General features: G+C 41.4%; 1 protein-coding gene across 3 annotated transcripts in view; it reads right to left on the bottom strand.

Moving 5' to 3' along the window:
• Positions 1-23,871, bottom strand: part of LOC143283099 (uncharacterized) — a 98,947-nt gene that overhangs the window by 53,820 nt on the left and 21,256 nt on the right. For 2 of the 3 annotated variants that reach the window (XM_076589183.1, XM_076589182.1), the window contains exons 1-9: positions 16,688-17,575; positions 13,447-13,654; positions 11,740-11,853; positions 11,093-11,194; positions 10,539-10,795; positions 9,444-9,701; positions 6,669-6,874; positions 5,730-5,866; positions 53-206 (exon numbers count right to left, since the gene is read on the bottom strand). In XM_076589183.1, the coding sequence (XP_076445298.1) occupies positions 53-206; positions 5,730-5,866; positions 6,669-6,874; positions 9,444-9,701; positions 10,539-10,795; positions 11,093-11,194; positions 11,740-11,853; positions 13,447-13,654; positions 16,688-16,972 (1,721 nt within the window). In that variant the 5' untranslated portion in view covers positions 16,973-17,575. Of the gene's footprint in view, positions 1-52; positions 207-5,729; positions 5,867-6,668; positions 6,875-9,443; positions 9,702-10,538; positions 10,796-11,092; positions 11,195-11,739; positions 11,854-13,446; positions 13,655-16,687; positions 17,579-23,871 lie in introns of those variants that run through there. The other variant, XM_076589181.1, reaches the window with a different exon arrangement.

The following is a 23,871-nucleotide window of genomic DNA, read 5'->3' as shown; positions in this document are numbered from 1 at the left end:
CACTTGACAGACAAAGGCACATAAACTAAACCCCACAAAGTGATTCTCTCACATGAGATTTGGTCTGAAGGCATGAATGAGAGCACAGAAGGCCAGTCCTGATCGCCATGACGATGTGAAATCCACAATGTGGACGCCTCGGTAGGTCCCAATGTTAAGAACACGCTGACACCAACGTAACAAGCTGTAGCTGTCGATGTTGTATTCTGCACGCAGGAAAATTGAACAATTTTGTATTCAACAGTACTGTTTACTAACCGACACTTGGAATAATGACTAACAGCTTTCATGGCCTGTCATTTTTTGTTTGTTTGCCTGGATCAATGTAGTAAGCAATACATGCATGCATATATGCATGCGTATGTGGTGTGGTGTGGTTTGGTAAAGTGTGGTGTGGCATGGTGAGGTGTGGTGTTGCAATACATTGTGTTGGTCTCTGTGTGTGTGCGTGCTTGCATGCATGTGAGAATGTGTGTGTGTGTGTGTGTGTGTGTGTGTGTGTGTGTACATACATGTGAGTGTGTATGCTCATGTGTGTGTGTGTGTGTGTGTGTGTGTGTGTTTGTACATACATGTGAGTGTGTATGCTCATGTAAATATATTCATGCAGTTCATGTATGAAGATCATGCAGAGTGTGTGGGTGGGAACAGGGGGGCAGGGGCTGGGAGGGGAATACTTGCCTGTATGTTGTTGTGTTTGTGTGCAAATTCTACTTTAGCACTCCAGTTCATTCTTTGTAATTTCTTGTTCAGATCGTCTGTAGGTCAAGATTACCTAGATTCTAGTTCATCATTATAAACTCATTTAAAAATAGGTCAAGGTCATAACACAGCTTACATTCTAGTCACAATATTCTTTGTCAAATGCAGGTCAATGTCACTTAGTGTCTTTTTTTTCCACCTGACCTATTTAAAAGCAGGTCAAGGTCATGCCATGAATTACATCTGACTTGTTATATCATGCATTAAAGATCATATATAGGTCAAGGTCACTTACTGAATGCACAATCTACTCTGCGGCTTTTCTTAGTTCATCAAAATCAACATTAGCTCACACTTTTTGTTGCAGTCTTGATATTCATGATGCCAAGATACCAATCCATTTTCAGTTAAATGTAGGTGATGGATATGTCATAATTTACAGTCTATTATCAGTCTTTTATATAACCACTGATAAAGCATGTCAACAGAGCAGTCTGTTTCCAAATCACCATCTCAACTGCACAGCGAAAGTCACATTTACTGCATTTGCTGTTGAAACCTTTGTTTTGTTTTGATAAGGTTAGAGTCAGCCAAGTTAATGAGAAACAAAAGGCTCAAAAAGTTTGGTAGAAAATATGACTACTTCTCCTGTCTTTAAAAAAAGAAACCTTTGTCTCAATGTTCTCTCTCATATTTAGGTCCATTCACTGGAATACACTTGCAACAGAAACTAACCATTCCACATCCCTACACCCTTTCAAATCATCATGTGTTTAAAGAAACAAAGAAAAAGAAAAAAGAAGCATTATTTCACTCTAGAGTTTCCTTGCTGCTTTGCTTCCATGTTGTAAACACTTTTTGTGTCCGCATGTGTTTGGATTGGTGATGTAATCATGATGTCTGTTTGCGACTATTGTGGGAATTGCTGTTTCTGTTTTCATTTGTCTGTTCACAGTGTTTCAAACAATTATTCTCCTCTGGAGGGTAACAGCAGTATCAAGAACACACAATCCATTTCATTATTCTTTTGATTCTGTCACTGATGCTGCCTCATCCTCACTTCTGATCACTGATCATTTTTTCATCGTAACTTTGATAGAACTCAGTGAACCTGGACTGGACTCAATTTGAATCTCCATTTAATTATGCATCCTTCATCATCATGACTCATGTGTAGATGAGTATGGTAAATATATTTATTCAATGCAAATGTATATCACATTTCCTTTTCAAAGTGTTCATACTTTCCCATGACTCACTTGTGTCTGTGTCACTGATTTTTTAAACTGATTTTTTTAAAAATCAATAATAATTTTTGGATTAGAAAAAAAACGTATGGGCAATATGCACCACTAATACTTCACAAGCAGAAAGGGAGGATCTAAATTAGAGAGTGTATGAATCAAATGCTGATAAAGTGTAACTGGCAACAAAGCTCACAGCCAGAGAACATCTAACGTTACTTTTATTTTATTTTTAAAATATTTTTTGTTTATTTCCGTGAATTGACTTTCTAAATCCTATCTTTCCCCCACTGCTTGAGGAAAAAGTTTGCAAGCCCAGTAAAAAAAACAAACAAACAAAAAAAACCCCAGACTTTTCAAAATCTCTACACAATTTCATTTTCAGAATGATGAAGGAATGTCTCGTGGTTACTCCATGAAATTCAGTGAGATAAAAATTATCTCCTTTCTCCACTGTTTTCTGATACAATGCTACACTGTAATAACTAATACACTAACATGTACTGGTTAAAATAATTTGATCTTTTTCCTTGTGATACAGTGCGCTGTCTGTCCAATTTACTTACCTATCAAATTAACAAATACTTAACACAAACCTGACCTATCTGTACATTTCCAGTGATGATTTCATAACTGTCTGATTTGAAAGCATAAAGCAGAGACTGAAGGGAAGGGCTATATATGTTTTTGTTTTCATATTATGCTGGCTAAAATAACATCAATAATAAATATTCTTGTGAAAACTGTATCCCTCTCTTTTTTTGTCTTTCTGGTTTTGTACTTTATGGCAGTTGTGGTTTGATGTGGTGTGGTATATGTGGTTTGGCCTTATGAGATATAATGTAGAATTCCAATAAATGACACACATACACAACAGCACAACACAAATCCTGAAAGTATATACAATGCACAATGTATATTATGTATACATGCATACACATACAAATATTTGCCTCTGTGTGTGTGTGTGTGTGTGTGTGTGAGTGCATGCGCGCAAGCGTGTGTGTGTACACAAGTGGGTGCAAACACACACATACCATGATGTATGTGCATGAGCATGAACTCATACATATTTGCACACACACACTGACAGATGATACAGATACACAAAAAATGAATGCATATACAGAGATGTACCATGAATGCTTACAGTCTCTCTCTCTCTGTCTGTCAAACACACACACACACACACACACACACACACACACACACACACACCTACCTAACTGTTTATTTTAACAGTTATAAAACAATCATCTATAGCTGTAACATAATTTTTTAAACCAACAAATCAGCATTAATTAGAATGAACACAATGCGCAAAAATATCACAGTTTCACACATTATAAAAAATCATCATATGAAATAACACACGTAAATCAAAAGCTGCATCACAGTTTGGTAATCATTCTCGGTCTTGTGGAATATTTTGATCAGGTGCTGAATCAGCAGATGACAAACAACATCATGAGCTCTGGGAGCAAAACATAAAAATAAAATATATATATAATTTTTATCACACACACATATGCACTCTCTCTTTTCACCTGAATAAGTCATGCAAACTGCTACATTAGCAATGGACAGACACAGTGAAAAACTGACTGCATGTTTTGCAATGTTGGACCGGAGCATGAAGCAGTTCACCCCCCCCCCCCCCCTCTGTTCCCCCACCCAAAAAACAAACTATGCCTGAAAACCAAGAGAACAACTGTTCTCAAGTAGCACATAGTCTTTCTCATCTTTCCTTGGGGATGGCTAAATGCTGTGCAAAAGAGTTGGGATCACATTTCTTTCTTTTTTTTTTCAACACCATGTTGCAAGAAACATCATCCTTACAGCTATGTTGACTACTGTTCTATCTGCAGTGCAGGCTGTTCAACATTCAGCAGCAGTATGGGGATTCCCTCTGACAATGCCAGCCTACACTCCATTCACCATTACTCTAGAACCCTTTAAAAAAAACGTTTTTCTTTCTTTTAAGGAATCCATGATTGACAAACTCAGAGCATGCTTCTTTTCTCAAAAATGATTCCCCAATTTTTCTCCCTGAAACCCTGAAAACATGCATGCCCTAGGGTTAGGGTACTAGTGTGTCTGAACAGATCTTCCCTGCCAGAAAGACCTGAAAGATTAGAGGTCAGAGAACACAAGCTCTGTGCCAATCAGAGATCAGAGAATAACACATGCTCTCTGCCAATCAAATAGATGTGAGAGAACAGCACACGTTCTCTGCCAACAGCCCTTCCTCTGGAAGCAAGGCCTCAAGATAGAGGTCAGAGACCACATGCTCTCTGCCAATCAAATACTGATATGAGAACAGCACATGCTCTCTGCCAATCAAACAGAGATATGAGAACAGCACATGCTCTCTGCCAATCAAACAGAGATATGAGAACAGCACATGCTCTCTGCCAATCAAATAGAGATATGAGAACAGCACATGCTCTCTGCCAATCAAATACTGATATGAGAACAGCACATGCTCTCTGCTAATCAAATAGAGATATGAGAACAGCACATGCTCTCTGCCAATCAAATAGAGATATGAGAACAGCACATGCTCTCTGCTAATCAAACAGAGATATGAGAACAGCACATGCTCTCTGCTAATCAAACAGAGATATGAGCACAGCACATGCTCTCTGCCAATCAAACAGAACCAGCTGCCATGGCGAAAAGGTTAGCATCGCGGACTGACGGCTGGGAGGATGCGGGTTCGAATCTGAGCGGAGGTGGGTTTTTCGGCCTGTGGCCGGCTCCTTCCCAGAGCTGAGTGTGCTATGGGCTTAAATGGCGAGACTGGGACCACACCGTCGAGTGTCATCCACTTCATGGATGTGTCTTTGGGTGTGTTGCTCTAATTACCTAACCAGCACTGCAAGTGTCTGTATCTCTCGGGCCTGGTTAACGCCGGGATATCATGACAGGAAGCGTAGAGTACAGCCTTGTCATGCAGTACCAAACCAAAATGGACCTCCATAGCAACATTGTCATCGTCATCCTCCTCCTCCATCATCATCATTAATATAAACAAAACAGTCTTTAAGTCTGTGGCCTTTCATGCCCTGCTCTCATGGCAACCTCAGTTTCGATACCCCTCCACTTCTGTGCTTGGGGCGAGTCCTGTCAGTGTCTTCAGTGTCAGCAGATTCATGGGGGGCTGTTGTTTGGGGGACGTGGTGGCGGTCTCCACTCTGGAGGGGACGTTCACTCAGTCTGGCTCTGTGACTAAGCCATTATTTCGTTAGTAGGGGGCTTAGCATGTGGTGTCTTAAGTACGATGAATCAGAACAGGCACCACTGAACACCACCGAAGTAACTCAGCAGCAGTGCAGGGTCTCCTCTGGTGTGTGGCCTCCTGGCGACCTAACATCAATGGTTCCCTGTGGACTGCTGACACTGGAACTGTGACGGACGAACCCGGGTGTGGCTGTGTATGGGGGAATCTAAATGAGTGGCATGGGAGCAATGCCATTGAAACGGTGCAGATAATGGGGCAGCATACAAAATTTAAAAAAATAATAAAAAGTTTTTAAAAAAGATCAGAGAACAGCACACGCATTCTGCCAATCAAATAGATCAGAGAACGGCACACGCATTCTGCCAATCAAATTGAGATCAGAGAGCACATGCATTCTGCCAATATCAAATAGAGACAAGAGAACAGGACATGCTCTCTGCCAACAGCCCTTCCCCTTCTACAGCAAGGCCTCAGAGACAGACGTCAGAGAAGAGGACCTGCTCTGTGCCATCCATGACGCCAACAGGTACAGTACCCACCGTTGGGGACTGTGTTGCGGGCCCTCTTGGCGGGCACCTCCATGGGCCCCTCCTCCAGCTCCTTGGGGTCCACCACCCCGTCGTACAGGTGCTGCACCTGCTTGGGCTTCACGCACGACGTGTTCAGGTTGGGGTACCTGGTCAACACAGAAAAATGTGTGGGGTTTTTTTTTTGTTTATTTTTTTTCAACAGTGGACAGGCTGAATACTTGATTAATGCTTTGAGAGAAAGAGATGTTCAATGACTGGATTAAACCTGAGACGGATGTACAAGACGAACAGAGAAAGAAACAAGAGGCCAAGAAGACTGACAATAACAAACAAGCTGATGTGGTTCTGAATGGCCTTGGAACACACTGTCCACTGTTTTTTTTAAAAACAGCAACTGAACAAAGTGAAAGGTACAAAAAACCTGATATGCCAGGAAACATTGCAGGTTGCTATGGGTCACAAATTAGACATAATGCTAAAATCTTCAACCTACTGTAGTGGCAACATTAAAATTCTCTTCTGCATAAGCAGGCTCTAAACTTTAAGACCATCCATGTCTTTCACCACTCATCATGAATAAGGCTGATCGTTCTTGAAAGACAGCTATTTGATTATGCTTAGAAAGTAGAAAAAAAATTCTTGTGCACCTTTTTCCCACCAAAGGTAAGCTTAGTAATTAATTTTAAAAAAACAACAAAAAACACCAAAAAAAACAACAACAACTAACACAAGAGAGTTCAGGAATCAAAATGACAGGACAACAGAAAGAATGATGTTACAGCACACAAAGAACATATTCATTGAACTCCCAGCATAAGCATTAAATGATAACACAAACAACAATAATGATATCAAAAATAAATTCATGAAATTATAAATAAACAAAGAAAATGTCAGAAAAAAAGAAGGAAGAATGACCCCAATCTTCAGCAGCAGACACTGACTGACCTGGTGTTAGGGTCCAGGCTGTACTGGTGGTGGTTTTTGTGCAGACGATTCGGCGTGGTCTGCGTCAACACTGTGAAGATGCTCTCTCGTTCAGCGATGACCTGCAGGGGGGTCATACGTCCGCTAGCCAGGCTCCGAATCATCCAGGCAGCATCAAATGCCCCTAGGAACCCCCGTGCACACCCTGACCCTGTTGGCCAGAAAGGCTGCAACACACAACACTCTTGTGTTCAGCTAACCCCCTGAAATCGGAGTAGAGCTGCCTAAATAGTGGGGTAAAAATGGTTGTTTGCGTAAAAACCCATTCAAGGGCTCAGGTGCACCAGGGCAATGCAGCCTGTGCAAAGAAGAAAATGTACTGAACTGTTGGCAGTATGTATCATATGCATTTTATCTAGTCTACTGCACTGTTCTGAAGTGTACACTTTTGTGTTGTATTCCGCTGTAATATTCTACTGCACTCATTAAAGTAAACTGCTTTGAATAAAATTATCCTGTACTGTTTTACTAAGTTATTTTGTACTGCGTTGTGCTCTACTGCACTATACTGCATGAGTGCTTCTGGAAAAATTATGTCCCTGCTGGATTGATTGAATGCATCTTTCAAGCCTTTGCCAGACTGGATCTCTGACAATGTTTGAATGAAAATGTCTTACAAATACTGCACACAGGTGTGTGTGAAGTGCATTCTCCAAAAGATCCATTAGTTCAGAAGCAATGAAATATCCACTGACCAATAATACAGCAAGTGGACTCTTGATGTATCGTGTTGTTTGTTGATTTTCTTCTATTTTTTCTTTCTTAACAGTAGATTTTTTTGATATGTCTACTAAACACAGTGAGTAGATCTGATCTTAAAACTTCTTATTCAGTACTGTAACACTCTACTGATGTTCAGTGCTCTAGCAGATCAATCACACACGATTCTTTCACCATTTCCTGTGATGTATTTTATAAACATTCCTTCAGTGATATATTCCTTGTAAATGTGTTGTCATCGTTCCTTGAAAGATTTCTTCAAAAGTAACATCTGTAAACATTTTAAAAATAATATCCCATAGCCATTCTTTCAAAGACATACAGTGTCAATATTCTTTCATAAATTGCATGTTCTGCAGAAATTATTTCATTCCTTTATCATCTCGTTAACAGCCACAGTAACAATGGCAGTTTCATTACATATATACTATGGCTATTGCAACATCAATAAACATGGTTTCATTCACACCTCTTGTAAATCATTACACTCTTGACCTACAAACAATGATTCACATTTTCTACAATCCATAATCCCGATGATAAATATCCATTCCTGCCCCCTGCAAATCCTTACACCCACAATCCCTATGCAAATTCTTACAATTACAATAACATCCATTACCTGTATGATGAATATTTCCCCCCCGTCCCCAACAAATTCTTACATCCACGGCCCCTGTGATAAACATGTAATCCTGTCCCCTACAGATTCATACATCCATGATGCATGACCCCCCTGATAACTATTCATTACCATCCCCTTCAAATTGTTACATCCAGGACACCCATGATAACTATTCATTACCATCCCCTTCAAACTGTTACATCCATGACCCAATAACTATTACCATCCCCATCAAATCATTACATCCATGACACCCATGATAACAATTCATTACCATCCCCTTCAAATTACCATATCCATGACGCCCATGAAAACTATTTATTACCGTCCCCTTCAAATTATTATATCCATGATACCCATGATAACTATTTACCATCCCCTTCAATTTATTACATTCAAGACCCCCATGGTAACTATTCATTACCATTCCCTTCAAATTTTTGTATCCATGATCCCAGTGATACAATTCCCATCCACTACAAACTCTTACATCCACAGACCCTTTGATAACTATTCACCCCATCCCCTGAGCAGACTGTCCATTTCATCCTCTCTCTCTCCTCAACGTCCTCAACAACTGTTCACCCCATCCCCTGCGAACACTGTCCATAAAATCCTCTCTCTCCTCAATGACCTCAATAACTATTCACCCCCATCCCCTGAGCACACTGTCCATTAAATCCTCTCTCTCCTCAATGACCTCAATAACTATTCACCCCCATCCCCTGCACACACTGTCCATTACATCCTCTCTCTCCTCAATGACCTCAATAACTATTCACCCCCATCCCCTGCACACACTGTCCATTACATCCTCTCTCTCCTTAACGTCCTCTGTTCACAGTCCAAATCAGAAACAGGGTCTCTGGGGACATGTAACGTCAACTGTGGTTTCACTGGTGTCAATGTTTGCCCCACTGCAAGGTTTGTCCACAACCAATGTTTGCTTGCCACCTGCCAGAGGGACTGTCCCACAGGTCCTCAACCTTCCAGACACTGGGAGGAAAGAGGGAGAATAGAGGAGCAGTTCCACAGACAAGGAGGGTGGAGGAGGAAAGGGGAAGAAGAGGAGAGGAAGGAAAACAAGCAGCGGTTTCCTCAGTTGAGGAAATGACCAAGTGCATTTCACTGGCAAAATTGTCAGGGAAAACACCGATAGTGGAGTGCGTGTGGAGGTGGGCGGGGGGAGGGGAGTGGGGGGGGTCAATGACAGAGGATGGGGAAGGGGCTTGGAGGTGGGACTATGTTAATAATATTAAGCAGTTTTGATTAAAAACAAACAAACACCCCCCCCCCCCCACCTCCCCCCAAAAACTGACTTCCTTCTTAGAACAAAGCATCACCCCCACACAACAACAGCCATCATCTTTATCCACCATACACTGACTTACCTCCAACAGACTGTCGCCCACGAGACACATGAGAAGTCGGTGGCTGTTTTTCTCTCGGATGCGGGACGAGTGCTCCGCGATGAACATGGACGTGAAGTCAAACATGGCTACATCAGCCTGGCCGTAGTGGTTGACAGCATACTCCAAGTAAGGCAGCTGCTGATTGGTGGAGAAATCGGCGGCCTCTCGGGCGTAGGACATGAGGGCTTCCTGGTTTACGTTGCTGCGGTCAAGCAAGGCGACTGTATCGGCATGATCCTGGGGAGTCAGGGAGGTGTGTTGGTGACATCGTTCAAATAGTAGAAGAGTTTCATGAAGTTTTTGCAGCAATGTCTTGCTAACATATTTTTTCATTGACCTATTCATATTGTTCTGGTTTCTCTCCAACAGGTTTAAAGAACTGACAAGTTATAAGCCCTGAAATGTCCATCTAATGAAGTAGGAGGAGAAGAAGGAGGTAAACCCTGAAATAGTTTCTTTATGGTCGGCTGGACTATAACAGTATAAGCATCAAGATCTGATCTGAAGGTACTGGGCTGCATGGTAATTATACTGCAACACATCTCCTTCCACCACCCTCCCCAAATGGAGCATGGCTGCATAAATGGCAGGGTGAAAACAACCTAACATGAAAAATCTCATTCTGAAATATGATTTCCAGTCCACAAACACAGAAGAAGATGAATGTATGTTACAGTGAACATATGTACACAAGGACACAGGAAAGACTTTTCTAACGTCTCTGAAAAGTAGTTTTGAGTTAGAGAGGGTGTGAAGCAGTGAAAGTGATGGAAGAATCAAGAAGAAAGATTCACTGTACACTGACCATCCATCCTCTAAATTCAATACATAGACACTCTCAATTCCCTATGAGTCTCCTTTACATACAGACATATAACAACATCTCCTTTCAGTTTAAGTCTCCTCAGTCTACTCTCAATTCCCTACTGTCTGTGTCTCCATACTCAGACATATAACAACATCTCCTGTAAGTTTAAGTCTCCTCAAGTCTCCAGACACAAAACAGACAGACAGGATGACACCTGCACATTACAGAAACACATCTACATACCCACAAACATGCCCATCACTCACTTGTTTCAACACCCCCTTCTCCAGCAGGCTCTGTTTCTTGGCAGTCATGACAAAGTAGTGCGTGTCGTCCTTGTAGTAGACAATGTTCTCCAGGTCGATGCCCGTCTTCTCCTTGAGGTCCAGGAAGAACTTCTGGTTGAAGATGAAAGCCACTCCGGAGATCTCTTCCACCCGGGCCTCTGCCTGGGTGTTTCTGTTGATGAAGTTGGCCGTGATGGCGATGGCCAGCTTTCCTCGGAACTCCTTCCGTGTGAAACCTGGAGGTAAGAAATACATGATTTTGTTTGTTTCTGAAAAGTATCACACATACACACACATGAGTGCGCGGCGACTAGCATTCCATGGAACTCCTTCCATGCGAAACCTGGAGGTAAGAAATACATAATTTTGTTTCTTTCTGAAGTTATTTCTCACATACTCACACACAAATACACACACACACACACATAAATACACACACACACACACACACGCTCACACACACAAATACACACACACACACACAAATACACTCATTCACAGTCACACACACACATAGAAACAAAGTGACATACCTGACAGTGTGTTCCTCTTCCCATCAGCCCCAATGAGAACATCAAACTGGTACTCTGCTACTGGATGGTTCTCTGGGTCACACTTACATCTCCAACCAACATCTGTAACACATTTCACAAATCATAACTGACTTTCCTTCTTTTCTAAAACACTAAACCATCCCCACCCTTATTACACCACAGAAAGTATTCCTTTATAAAATGACATTTCAAAGTTTGTTTTATGCTCTGGACTCTTAGTCTTAACATAGGGTTGGCACATGTAAAAGATTGTGGCCATTCAAAACACAAGTAATAGTAAAATACATACGACAAAGCAATTACTGCATAAACCAAAAGGATCCAGTCTCTTTGCAACCCACCGCATTTTGTCCCTTTCTTTATCTTCTCCTTAAAAACTTGTTTCCCCAATGGCATCACTGTATATTCCTTGCTAGTCCATATTTTCACAATCTCCTTTACCATCTAAGTGACAATCTTGTTATGGAAATAAAGTAATTTCATTTTTATAAAAGAGTTTTCTGTGACTCTCTCTCTCTTTTTCCCATGACTTCAGTTCAACACCTATACCCCTCCACTACAACCCTCACATACTCTCTCTTCCATCCCTTCTACACCCCCAGACCCCACTCTCTCTCTCTTCTTACTTGTGGTCTGATCATCTGGCGGCTCTATCAAGCCCTCAAAAGCCACATTGACATGGACCTCCACACCCACCAGCAGTGCCACCTTGAGCAAAATGCATTGCAACTGACGAATACCTGCAATAAATGTACATGTATTATAAAAAAAAAAAAAAAAAAAAACAACAACCAAAAATGTATGTGTAACAGCTGATAAAATGGTATAGTTAAAGCATAAACACAACTTTGAGATAACGTCAGTGACACAATGCAAACGATGTATGAGGACGATTTAAGCACACACACACACACACACACACACACACACACTTACACAAACACACACATGTTCCTAAGTTTCTAAAGCATCTTTCTCTTCTGTATGAAACTGCACGACATTACACTTACACATAATAAAATTAATCAGACAAGAGACAGCATCACTAAATTTTTCATGTACTTTTCATGCACTAAACGCACCACTGTAACCATTCCCCTCTCACCAAGAAAAAGTTCACATTCCAGAAACAAGCTGAGTTTATTTCTTTCTCGCATTTCTTTACCCTCTTTTTTTTCTTACTCTGCAGCACACACTGAGTTTTAAAAATATCAACATTCCATAATCAATTCATTCTTTGTATGCTGAGCCAAACTTCATTAAAAAAACAAAACAAAAAAAACCAACAGCTGTTATGTTCTGTAATACAATAATGCATTGTTCAATTTGTTGATAACGCACAACACGAAAGATGGGTGCAGGGCGGAGGTACAGAAGGAATGGGTAAATTGGGAGAGGGGGTTAAAAAGAAAACAAAAAAAACTGTTAACTCCCCTCACCCACATGATACAAGGCTTCACTTAAAGTTCCCGTAGCTGCATTCATCCACAGCCAAAACAACAAGAAAACAATCCCAAGTTAAACCTCCACTGAAACCAGCTAACATCTGTCAGTCTCAGTGATACTGATATACACTGATGCTATCAAGGGGCATGCACTATGACACAAAGTCAAAAGATTGTTTATCTCTGCTGTCAGGTTGCAACAGAATGAGGGTTGTAAAGACGGCTCCTTCCCAATTTCACCCTGAGGACATTGTTATCTTCTTGTTGCCAGTCTTGATTTTTTATATTTTTTTAAACCAAAGGTATTGTGGAAGAACACTCAGTTGCATTTACTAGCTGAATGAATATATCATTATATGGTTCTCTATTCTTCTATATTTTCCCATTAACATGACTGTGTGTGTGTGTGTGTGGTCTGTGTGTGTGTGTGTGTGTGTGTGTGTGTGTGTGTGAGAGAGAGAGAGTGAGTGTGTGTGTGTGTGTGGTCTGTGTGTGTGTGTGTGTGGGGGGGGGGGGTATAAGTGAGTGTGCGTGTATCTGTGTGTGTATCTGTCTCTCTCTGTGTGTGCGTGTGTGCATGCACACACACACACATGCATGAATTATGAAATAATATTCAATATATTCTAAATAAAAGGGAAAAAGTGTTTTTTGTACGTTCTATTCATTTCAAGAAAACTTAATTCTGTCAAACATTCACATGCGTACATATTACAAGCTCACAAACACACACACACACACATACACACACACAAATGAACATTATAAAATATGAAAACATTGAATACAAACACATGTACACAAAATACACACACACACAGTTCACATACACACACATTCTCACACACACACACACACACACACACACACACACACACACAAACTCACTGATATGGTCAATGGCACCAGCACAGAATTTGCCAAAGAGCATCTTGGCGCCCAGGTTTTTGAGGTCGGTGATGAGATAAGGCCATAAGTGCAGGACGTTGTTGCGTGAAAACCGATCTCTCTTCTCCACAATCACTGCGCGTGCACCCAGGAAGGCACACTCTATGGCCGTGCGCAGACCACAGGGACCCGAACCAATGATCAATACCTGGTCACACAACAATCACTGTTTAGCTAATACTACTGCTCTTGTTTTTGTTGTTAGTGGTGTTGTTGGTGGTGGTAGTGATGGTGGTGGTGGTTGGTGGTGTTGTGGTCAGTGGTGGTGGTCAATGTGGTCATGGTGGCGATGGTTATGGTGGTGTTGGTTGTGATGATGTTGGTAATGGTGATGGTGATGTTGGTGTTGATGATGGTGGAGGTGGTGGTGATGGCAGTTATGCACAGACTTCTGAGTCAGTGACCTGTTCTGAATATCAATAACTGGTGACATGACAATCACTAGTACTATCACTGATGTTGGTGAAGGTGGTGGTAGTGGTGGCATCGATTATCAATATCTGGTCAGATAACAATTATCATCAGAATACTGTACTATCGTTGCTGTTATATCACTGGTGGTGGTGGTGGTGATGGTGGTGGTGGTGATGCACAGAGCTGAAGAGACATGCTCTGATGATCTACTAGTATCTGCTGACATGACAATCATTATCATAATCTTTGCTGCTGCAGAAGCTGTTGGTAGGAGAGGTGGTGGTGTGCACACCTCAGAGACATACTCACATCATCAGTGCCTTGTAGTGTTTGTTACTGCAGCCAATGGTAATGTTTGCAGTTATGGCAGAACAGTAGTTTCACTCAAATTACTGTTGTCACACACAGTATTTTATCATCATCACCATCATAGATTTTTGTTGTTACTGTTATCAATCACTCAAAAATTAACATATACTTGCACATGAAAATATATTCTCTTTTCAACTTATACCATTCAAAGTAACTGTCATCAGAAGACGATACTGGAAGCATTAGGGTTTTTTTTTAACATCATATGAATTACACCTTGCTTATAACAGACTCTGGGTGGAAATCTATCACATTTCCAATGTCAGTTTTGACATCAGGGAAGTGAAAACAAAATCATATATTCTGTAGACATCTAATGATCAACTGATCTGTCTGCACAGAGACTGAGAGATGATGTCAAATTAAAAAAAAAAAAAAAAAAAAAAAAACCCACACAAAGAAAGTAAAAAGAAATGAAAAGAAAAAGAACAAGGGAAACAAAGGAAAGAACAAAAGAAAAGACTTCAGACAAGAACAGAAGAGAGAAATCTCAACAGCCATCGAAGGGCAGCAAAGATAGCAGCCACTGACAGCTTTGTTTGATGGCTTAGGGCTTCAGGCCATGAACCATTAGCAATGCATCTCATGCCTGAAAGTCCATATATCATATATATATCCTTATCAACTCAATTTTCTCATACACCACAGATCACATAGTGAAGGTCGTTCTACAATAATCAGCATATATTTCAAAGAGCAATCAATCAGTTTAAATTTCCTTTGTCAGAGTGGCCAAACAAGTGTGTGTGTGGAGAGAGAGGGAGAGAGAGAGAGAGAGTGTGTGTGTGTGTTAGAGTGGTGGTTTGGGGGAGGGGGGGGGAGGGTAATGCATGCATGTATGTGTATGTGTTGGTGAACTATGATGAAGGATATCCAAGACAAAGTTCCATCAATTTTCCTCAAATCTACTGTCTCTTAAAAAATCATGATTTCTGAGAAATTTTGTTATGTGTTTAATTATTGTGGACCACTTCTTTCTGAGTGAGAGATATACATATCTATCCCTTACTACAACACAGACAAGTTTCTTAACCTGTGCACACAGCTGTCATTACACACAACTGTGCACCAACACTCAAACCACCATGTGGGTGCTAGGTGTAACTTTACAACTCTGAAGAACAGTCACACAAAACTGGCAGAGGACCAGCTTCGACCCATCTGTCTTCATATCAGGTGTCGCTTATGAGTCAATGCTTGGAGGGGGGTGGCAGAGCAATCTACTGTTACTACCCTAGTAAAAGAACAGATCAGTGTATACATGTATACATGTGTGGTTCTCAGTGCAGAACTTTGTGGAACAAGCTGCACTGATTCAGCTTTATGCTTGCTTTTTAGGTACTGTTTTCAATTATGTTTCAACATTTCCATGTAATTTCCACTTTGTTTCCTCATAAATATATTGTCTGTGATGCACCGGTGTGCATTATTTTCAAACATTTTAAACATGTTTTTTTGTTTTTGCTTTGTTCATTAAATGGTACTTGGTGGTGTTTTGGTGGTTTTTTTTCCCTTTTTCTTTCGCTTTATTATTTTTACTTTTGTTTGTTTGTTTGTTTGTCTTGTGGAGGGGTGGCATTTAGAAATTGAGGCTTATCTTCCAGGGAATTTGTGTTGCCAAAATAAAACAGTGTACCTCATTGTGTATGAGCGCATATTTGTGTGTGTCCGTATGCATCTGTTGGTGTGTTTGTGAGCGTGTGTGGGTGATCCCCTTTCTGTACCTGAGAGAAGGAGAAAAAGATGTGGAGATGGTGAGTTAGAGACAGTGACTGGGTGAGCGACTGAGGCAAAATAAATATTCCCTGTATCTGCGTATAAAATTTCATATATGTACACAAGTATGTGCTAGTGGGCACACAACCACATGTGTGTACACTTGTTTCTACAACTTGTCAAGTATGGATTAAGAAAAAAATGTATATTCATGTAGCTACAGGGATCGAAGTGGTTATCTCAGACAATACAATCAGATCATATGGCCATTCAAATGTTAACACAGATCCTCCTCATCCACATTATGGAAATGAATGTTTTTGGTACTGAATTACTTTTTTCCACCCACTTATTTTGTGCGTGTCAGAGGGTGAGTGGTGAGGTGTGTGTGTCTCTTTCTGCTTTAATATATATTGTTCATGCTTTTCTTCCTTCCTAAGAGTCTGATTTCCATTTCTTTGTGTACAGAAATATAACACAAATATGTGTGGTTATTTTTTCTATTTACTTTTATGTGAGTTTGCACAAAAATAGTTCCTGCAATTTGTGTCTGCTTATTTATTTTTGTTACCCTTATGAAATTTTGAATAAAAAAAAAAAAGCAACAACAGAAGAAGAAGAAAAGAAATGTACAAAAACAACAAACACAGACATGCACGATCTCCCCCTCCCCACTGACCCTAGTGTCTTTGCAGGCCCGGCCCTGGCCGTAGTCACGGTGCGAGGCCCGCTTGTCCAGCTTGGCCCACAGGGACTGGGCCTTCCAGGAGGACCTCAGCTGCTCCTTCAGGCGCCCGTAGAAGGCACCATGGTCCACGTGCCTCAGCCCCGTCACGTCCAGCAGCTCCTGGAAGGAGGACAGGATACTACGGCACGTCATCGCCGTGTAAAACCGGTCGAACGCCTGCTCCATCGCTGCCGCATTGGGGTTCACCTCTGGTGGGGCTCGCTCTCGCTTCGGCATGGTGGCGGCCGTCTGGACGTTGTCGGGGGCGACTAGATCCGGGTCATGTGAAAGGACGATGGAGGGGCTCAAGGGCACAGAGGCAGCAGACTCTGTGGCGGCGGATAGGGTGGCGCTTTGTGGGGGGGAGTTTTCTGTGAAGGAGACAGTTTCCAAATGGTCTGAGAGATGTGATGATGGCAAGGCGGTGGTGAGGAGTTTGAAATGAGCGAGGGCGAGGTTGAAACTGTCAGACTGGGTGGTAAGTGTGGTGGTGGTGGTGGTGTCACTGTCAGCATCAACAGTGCTGGAACATTGTGATGGAGCAACAGGGGTAGTGGTGTTAGTGGTGGCAGCAGTAGATGTGTCTGGATCGACAGAGCTGGAACAGTGTGATGGAGCGACAGGGGTAGTGGTGGCTTCGTTGAGGACAAGGTCAGAGTCACCACCATGTGAGGCAGTGACAGCGGTGAGAGTAGTGGTGTGACGGCAGACCAGCGGAGAATCCTCAGGGGTGGAGATGTGAGGGTCAAGGTCAGATTCAGGAGATTCTGAGGAGAAGGTGGAGGGGAGGGTGGAACTGGAAGTGTCTTTTTCCCAGCTGTCTGGCCCCCAGACTTCTGCTGGCTGCCAAATATAGAAACAAAACATTAATGTGACATTTTGCTGTGTTGTGTCAGTTCCTGTCATTTGTCAAAATGTATTGTTTTGCATTGCCTTGTCTGTATAATGTATTTCATGGCTGTGCATAGCTTTGTAATTGTATTGAATCCGATTGGGCATACCAAATGTTCTTTTATTATCATTATTCTTATTGTGTATTATCACTGCATTGTATTGATTTATACAATAATATAATCAGAATGCCATTCAATAGCTATCTGCATGAGGTTTCCACAAGCAGTATGTATGCTCTCATGTTTCTTCAAGTGCATGAACTGTACATGTCTCACATCACTGACAAACCAACAGTAACACCAATCAATTGATTCATGCAAGCTTAGAACAAAGGCACAACAAATTTGTCAAAACAAACAAACATACACACAAATACAAACAAAAACATGAATGAATAACAAACAATAAATCAAAAGTATAAAACAGAATCTACAAACCATGTTTCTGCTGTTCAGGTAAGTCTAAATTGCCTATTGCTGTGGCATCAATGCATGATGATTACAAGGACAACACTGAAAAACAACAACCCAGTAACATCCAGCAAAACAAATAAGTGTTCTGCAAATAATTCCCCAGTGCCTGACACTCCTGATTCAGCATTCTTCTGTGACACTCCCACACACACTATTAGCAAGTCTATGAGAGAACAACAAAAATCAATGGATCATCTGAACTAATGGGGAGTCATAATGCAATGAAAAGCACCCCAGGCAAAGGGCAGCCACTAGTCCGTGTGCACCCTGTCCCTCCCACCCATCCCCCACCCCATCTTCTCCCCCCACCCCCACCCTATCCTGCCCTGACTCCACTCCTCTCCATCAGGTCACAGAGTAATTCCACACTCTGCAGATTTGGGGGGTGGCTCTCCTAGCACAATAAAAAGGTCAAACCTCTGCCACACAAAGTACTAAATTAGACCCCATTTCCCAGTAAGAAGGCCAAAAGGCATGCACTGTGTACATGGGCAAAGTTCATTCTTTAATGGCTTTCTTTGTTGAATTCTGTCAGTGAGAAGGGAAAACATGTGTATGCAAGTATGCTGGCTCTGAACGAACCTTTCTCTAAAAATGTTTATAATGCTCCTATCTTTTAAACACATGTTAACACACTCACAAGACCACACCCATGCTTCATGACTTGATTCAATGGGTCTGACAGACCGAATGCTGAATAAGGCAGGAATTTCTTCTTTTTTTCTTTTTCCTTATATTTTTAGCCAAGAAAAGTGTTCGTCACTCTAATAAATGCAAATTCCAAGAAGGGTGCATTCCCCCCCCCCCCCCTCCCCCATATTATTAGTCATCGCTCCTTCCACATTTCCTGTGGACTTGACCTGCAAAAGGCTAATGAAGGCATGGGTGGCTGTGGGATGGGGGTTGGGAGACATGTTCATACTGAAAGAATTGAAATGTATGCAAACAAGACAGACTGCATAATGAGGAGCTTCTTTTAGCCAAGCTTGCTTTCTTGTGCGAGTGTTTGAGGGTCTCACATGTTGCTGTTTTTTATGTGTTAAGTGCAACTGTACATGTGAGTAAGGACTTTGTATGCATGCTGATGCTGGTGTAATTAAATATAATAAATTATCCATCCACATTATTCATGTGTTTGTTTAAAATATGAATTATCATGTTATGTCTTTGTGTACACAGACAAGCAATAATCTGCACACACATAGTGCATATATCATATGGATAAATGTATGGGTATAATCACAGATTAGCACTAGCATGATATCTCAAATTTCAAGAACCACCACAGTAATAATAAATAACATCTCATCTGACAACTCTCATCTTACACTGTCACAAGACCTACAATCCAACTGTCAACTATTTCAATGCTTTTTATTATGCACTTCTGATCTCAATTACAGGGGGGAAAAAAATCACGGAAAAAATACCTTGAAAACATGCCATTTGTCACTGGTATAAGCAAACACTAGCAAATGCCAAGTTTTTGCAACATGCTAGCACAAAAGCATGTGTCACGCAAACATACACACATCATACAATGACCCATTCATCAACCCACACTCCTTTGAATATAGTCAATTCTCTCACACAAACAGGTGCCATTTCTGTGAGAAAGAAACGTGTCCAGCACAAAGGCTTTCTTTCTGGCTTTCAGACAAAGGCCTGGGGGCTAAACCAGGTGCTTTCTGATACCCCTCTTCACACCTTTCCACTCCTATACTCCTTCACTAAGAAAAGGATTTTGACACAGAATGGTTTGCCTGCCTGCTGGCACAAGCATGCAGATTTGAGCCACTTTTTGTTCAATCTTTGTTCATTACGTCCTAACTCTTGGGACTGGGTGAATGTGAGCTAGAGAATGCTCAATGAGTCAGAGAGAAAGAGACAAAGACACAGAGAAACCTCTTGTAAAGACTGAGTGAATGAGAATGAGACAGAAAGACAGACAGACAGATACACACACACACGTGTGCACACACAACCCACACATGCATCCAAAAAAAAAAAAAAAAAAAAAAAGGAAGAGAGAAAGAGTGAAAAGAACAGAAGAAACCCTTGCTGCACACAGATGCACACACTGTTCTGTTTCTTGACAGATGTGTAAATAGAGTTACACCTTCTAACGTGACATACAAGAATCAATGTGCATGAGAACTTTAGACACACAGAGGAGGGGAGAGACTCGGAGAGCCAAGGGAGGAGGGAGAGTGCGGAGACAGGCAAAGAAAACAGCATCAGTGCATAACCGTCAAAAAACAGAGGAAAGGGGACGTACACACACACACACACACACACTCTTTTTCTCTCCCTTTCTCCCTCACACTCACAAGCACACACACAAAGATCAATACAAAAAAAGCAGTGGAGATAAAAAAAATATGTAGTTGAACACACACACACACACCAACTCTCTCTCTCTCTCTCTCTCTCTCACACGCACACACACACAAACACACACACTCTCTCTCACACACACATGAACACAGTGACTGAGTAGGGCCGGAACTATGTGGGGATAGAGACAGATAGTGGGAGGGAGGGAGACTGACAGAAAGACAGTGACAGACACTGTGTGTGTGTGTGTGTGTGTGTGTGTGAGTAAGAGAGAGAGAGAGTGAGGGAGAGAGCGAGAGAGAGTGTGTGTACATAAGTAGAGAGAGAGAGACAGAGAGCACCCAGTTGGTTAGGAGAGAGTGACAGAGACGAGGGGGGTGGGGAGAGGGAGGGAGAGGTCATGTGGTATTGTGTGTGTGTGTGAGAGAGAGAGACAGACAGACAGACAGACAGAGACAGAGACGGAAACACAGAGAGAGAGCTCTTGACATGTGGTAGTTGTGAGTGAGAGAGATCTGTAAGGGTTGAGGCTGGGGAGGGAGTGCAGGGTGGCTGGCTGAGGAAAGGGAAAGGGCAACACTGCCACACAGCAGCCTACGTGAACTTCGTCACAACAGTCACACCTTCATTCCTCTACACACACTCACACAGACAGCCCTGGCTGCCTGTTGGTTTGGCGTTTTTAGATGACATTCCATCACAGCTCGGCTCCTAACCCGTCCCTAACCTCCCTACCAGGTTGCTTCTTTTCTTGTGGAAACGACCCTCAGTTAACTACCAGGCCCCTGACCATGCACCACGAATGATTCTCGCCCGTTTCCAGTGTAGTATAAAGAACACACGCTTTCTTTTAATATTGAATTATAAGAATTATAAACTATTTATTGTGACATGAAAGAAGTCGGTACACTAAGTGACTAACTATGAAATAACTCGCTGTCACTGTTTCGAGAGTGAAAGACTGAAACAATTTAAGTTTTAACATAAATAATTTATAAATTTCAGTTAGAAAAGAAGTCAGTATTATAACCTCTCGCGGCCCTCACTTCGATGGCAGAAAACCCGAACACCTGTGCATTTCATAGTCATAATTCTGAGGAGGAAAGAACTGGGTAACGCTCTTTCGAGTCAACCCTTCTGTCGCTGATAAATGGTTTCGTGGAGAAAACAGATATTTTTCTCCCATCACCATACCTCTTCCCTCACTTCTTTAACGATCACTTTTGACGTGTGAACAATGGTCACGGGTGATCGTCTAAAAATATACAACATTTATATGTGTCTACCAGACAGATGGCGGATCCGAAATGGAATCCCCGGAAACAGAAAGGTTGGGAGGCACATGTAACGAGTCAATTCAAGCCCAAACACACTCACTCTGTTCATTGTCAACTGACCACAATACGGTCACCGCGACACTTCACACACAAAGCTCACCCACTAACACGCTCTTTCTCTCTCTCTCTCGCTCTTACACACACACACACACACACATACACAATGTGTCGTTTGCATGTCAGTATAGTTTCGTTTTAAAACGCGTGTGCTGTGGTGAACATCATGACTGACAAACGTATGTCGTTTCACTGGCAGTAAAATGATTGTTGTCCACAGCTGAGAACGAGTAAAAAGACATGTTCTCAGGTTACAGACGGGCCTACATGAACAGGAATACCCAGTTTGACAGGCCCCCTGGAACAAACTGGCACAGACAGGGAGAGATCGAGAGGAGGGGGTGGGGGTGAGGGAAGTGAAAAGCTGACATAAACGAAAGAGGAAAGGGTGATTTGGAAGGGGTGGGGGCGGAGAGATGGGGTGGGGTCAATCTACTGACTTGTTATCCAATGCCAAACAATGGTCACTTCTTTTTCTTTTTTGTATGGGTCTGTTTAAAAGAAAAGGGTGTTTGCTACTCTCCTGGTTTTTAAAATCTTGGTAAGAAACAAACTGAAGACATGATTAAAAAAATTAAAAAATTAAAAAATAATAATAACAATGTGACGCAATTCCTCCTTGCTGAGAAGAAAAAACTTTTTTTTCTACCGGGAAGTATATATATGGAACCGAAAAAAACAAAGAAAAACAACAACAAACAAGAAAGGCAAGGCCTTCAAGACTCATTTGTGATACACTTTAAAAAAAAAAATCCAAGCTATTTATGTATTGAGTATAATGCATTTACTGTTATATTTATATTTTTTGTATTCTCTAAACTTGGCACTTTGATCTGATATTCGACCCAACAAAAGATCTGTCATTATTATCGTTTTTTGTTCAAACAGGAACTTCAGGAAGTTTTATTTATTGCAAACGTTTTGGTGTAGACAGTAGAACAAGGGAAATTACTCTGCTGGGGAACTTAGTTTGCTTTAAACTGATCTTTCTCATCTTAAACATTACATTTTGAAATTATACTCAATACATAAAAAGCTTGGATTTTTTTTAAAAAGTGCATCACAAGTGAGTCTTGAAGGCCTTGCCTCTCTTGTTTCAAAATGTAATGTTTAAGATGAGAAAGATCAGTTTAAAGCAAATTAACTCCACTAGCATTACAGAGTAATTTCCCTTTTTTACTATCTGCACCAAAACGTTTGCAAAATAAATAAAACTTCATTGCTTAGCAAAAGAAGTTCCTGTTTGAACAAAAAATGATAATAATGACTGCTCTAGCTGTTGGGTCAGAATATCAGATCAAAGTGCCAAGTTTAGAGAATACAAAAAATATAAATATAACAGTAAATGCAATTTGCATATAATTAGGCTTCATTCTTTATTTTTTTGTGCCCATCCCAGAAGCGCAATATTGTTTTAAACAAGATGACTGGAAAGAACTGAATTTTTCCTATTTTTATGCCAAATTTGGTGTCAACTGACAAAGTAGTTGCAGAGAAAATGTCAATGTTAAAGTTCACCACGGACACACAGACACACACACACACACACACACACAGACAACCGAACACCGGGTTGTTTACACAAGTGAGTCAAAAAACGGGATAGTTAATCTATGTGTGAAGTAAAATGACGTGGAACTGCTTATGCGCGAGCGCGAAAACACACACACACATACACGCACGCGCGCGCGCGCGCGATACGAAAGAGAGACAGATAAAGACCTTTTCTCGCTCTAAGTCTAACAGAGAGACAGAGAGAGAGAGAATATCATACACATGTTCGTCAGAGAGAGAGAGAGAAAGAGAGAGAGAGAGAGAATATATAGATGTTCGTCAAAGTCATAAACCTTGGCCGGAAAACGCTTTTTTTTTTTCTTTTTCTTTTTTTGACACAAGCGCTGGCTATGTACATCGAAATATTTATAACCACAAACACATAAATACACAGCTAAACAGAACTGTGCACATGCATTGCACATTCGGAACAAAAATAGTCTCTCCTTCTCTGTTTCAACCTCCCCACTAACATGCAAACTTA

The sequence above is a fragment of the Babylonia areolata genome, chromosome 6 (genome assembly GCF_041734735.1).
Source record: "Babylonia areolata isolate BAREFJ2019XMU chromosome 6, ASM4173473v1, whole genome shotgun sequence".
Lineage (NCBI taxonomy): Eukaryota > Metazoa > Mollusca > Gastropoda > Neogastropoda > Buccinidae > Babylonia > Babylonia areolata.
This window is presented reverse-complemented; position numbering and strand designations above follow the sequence as displayed.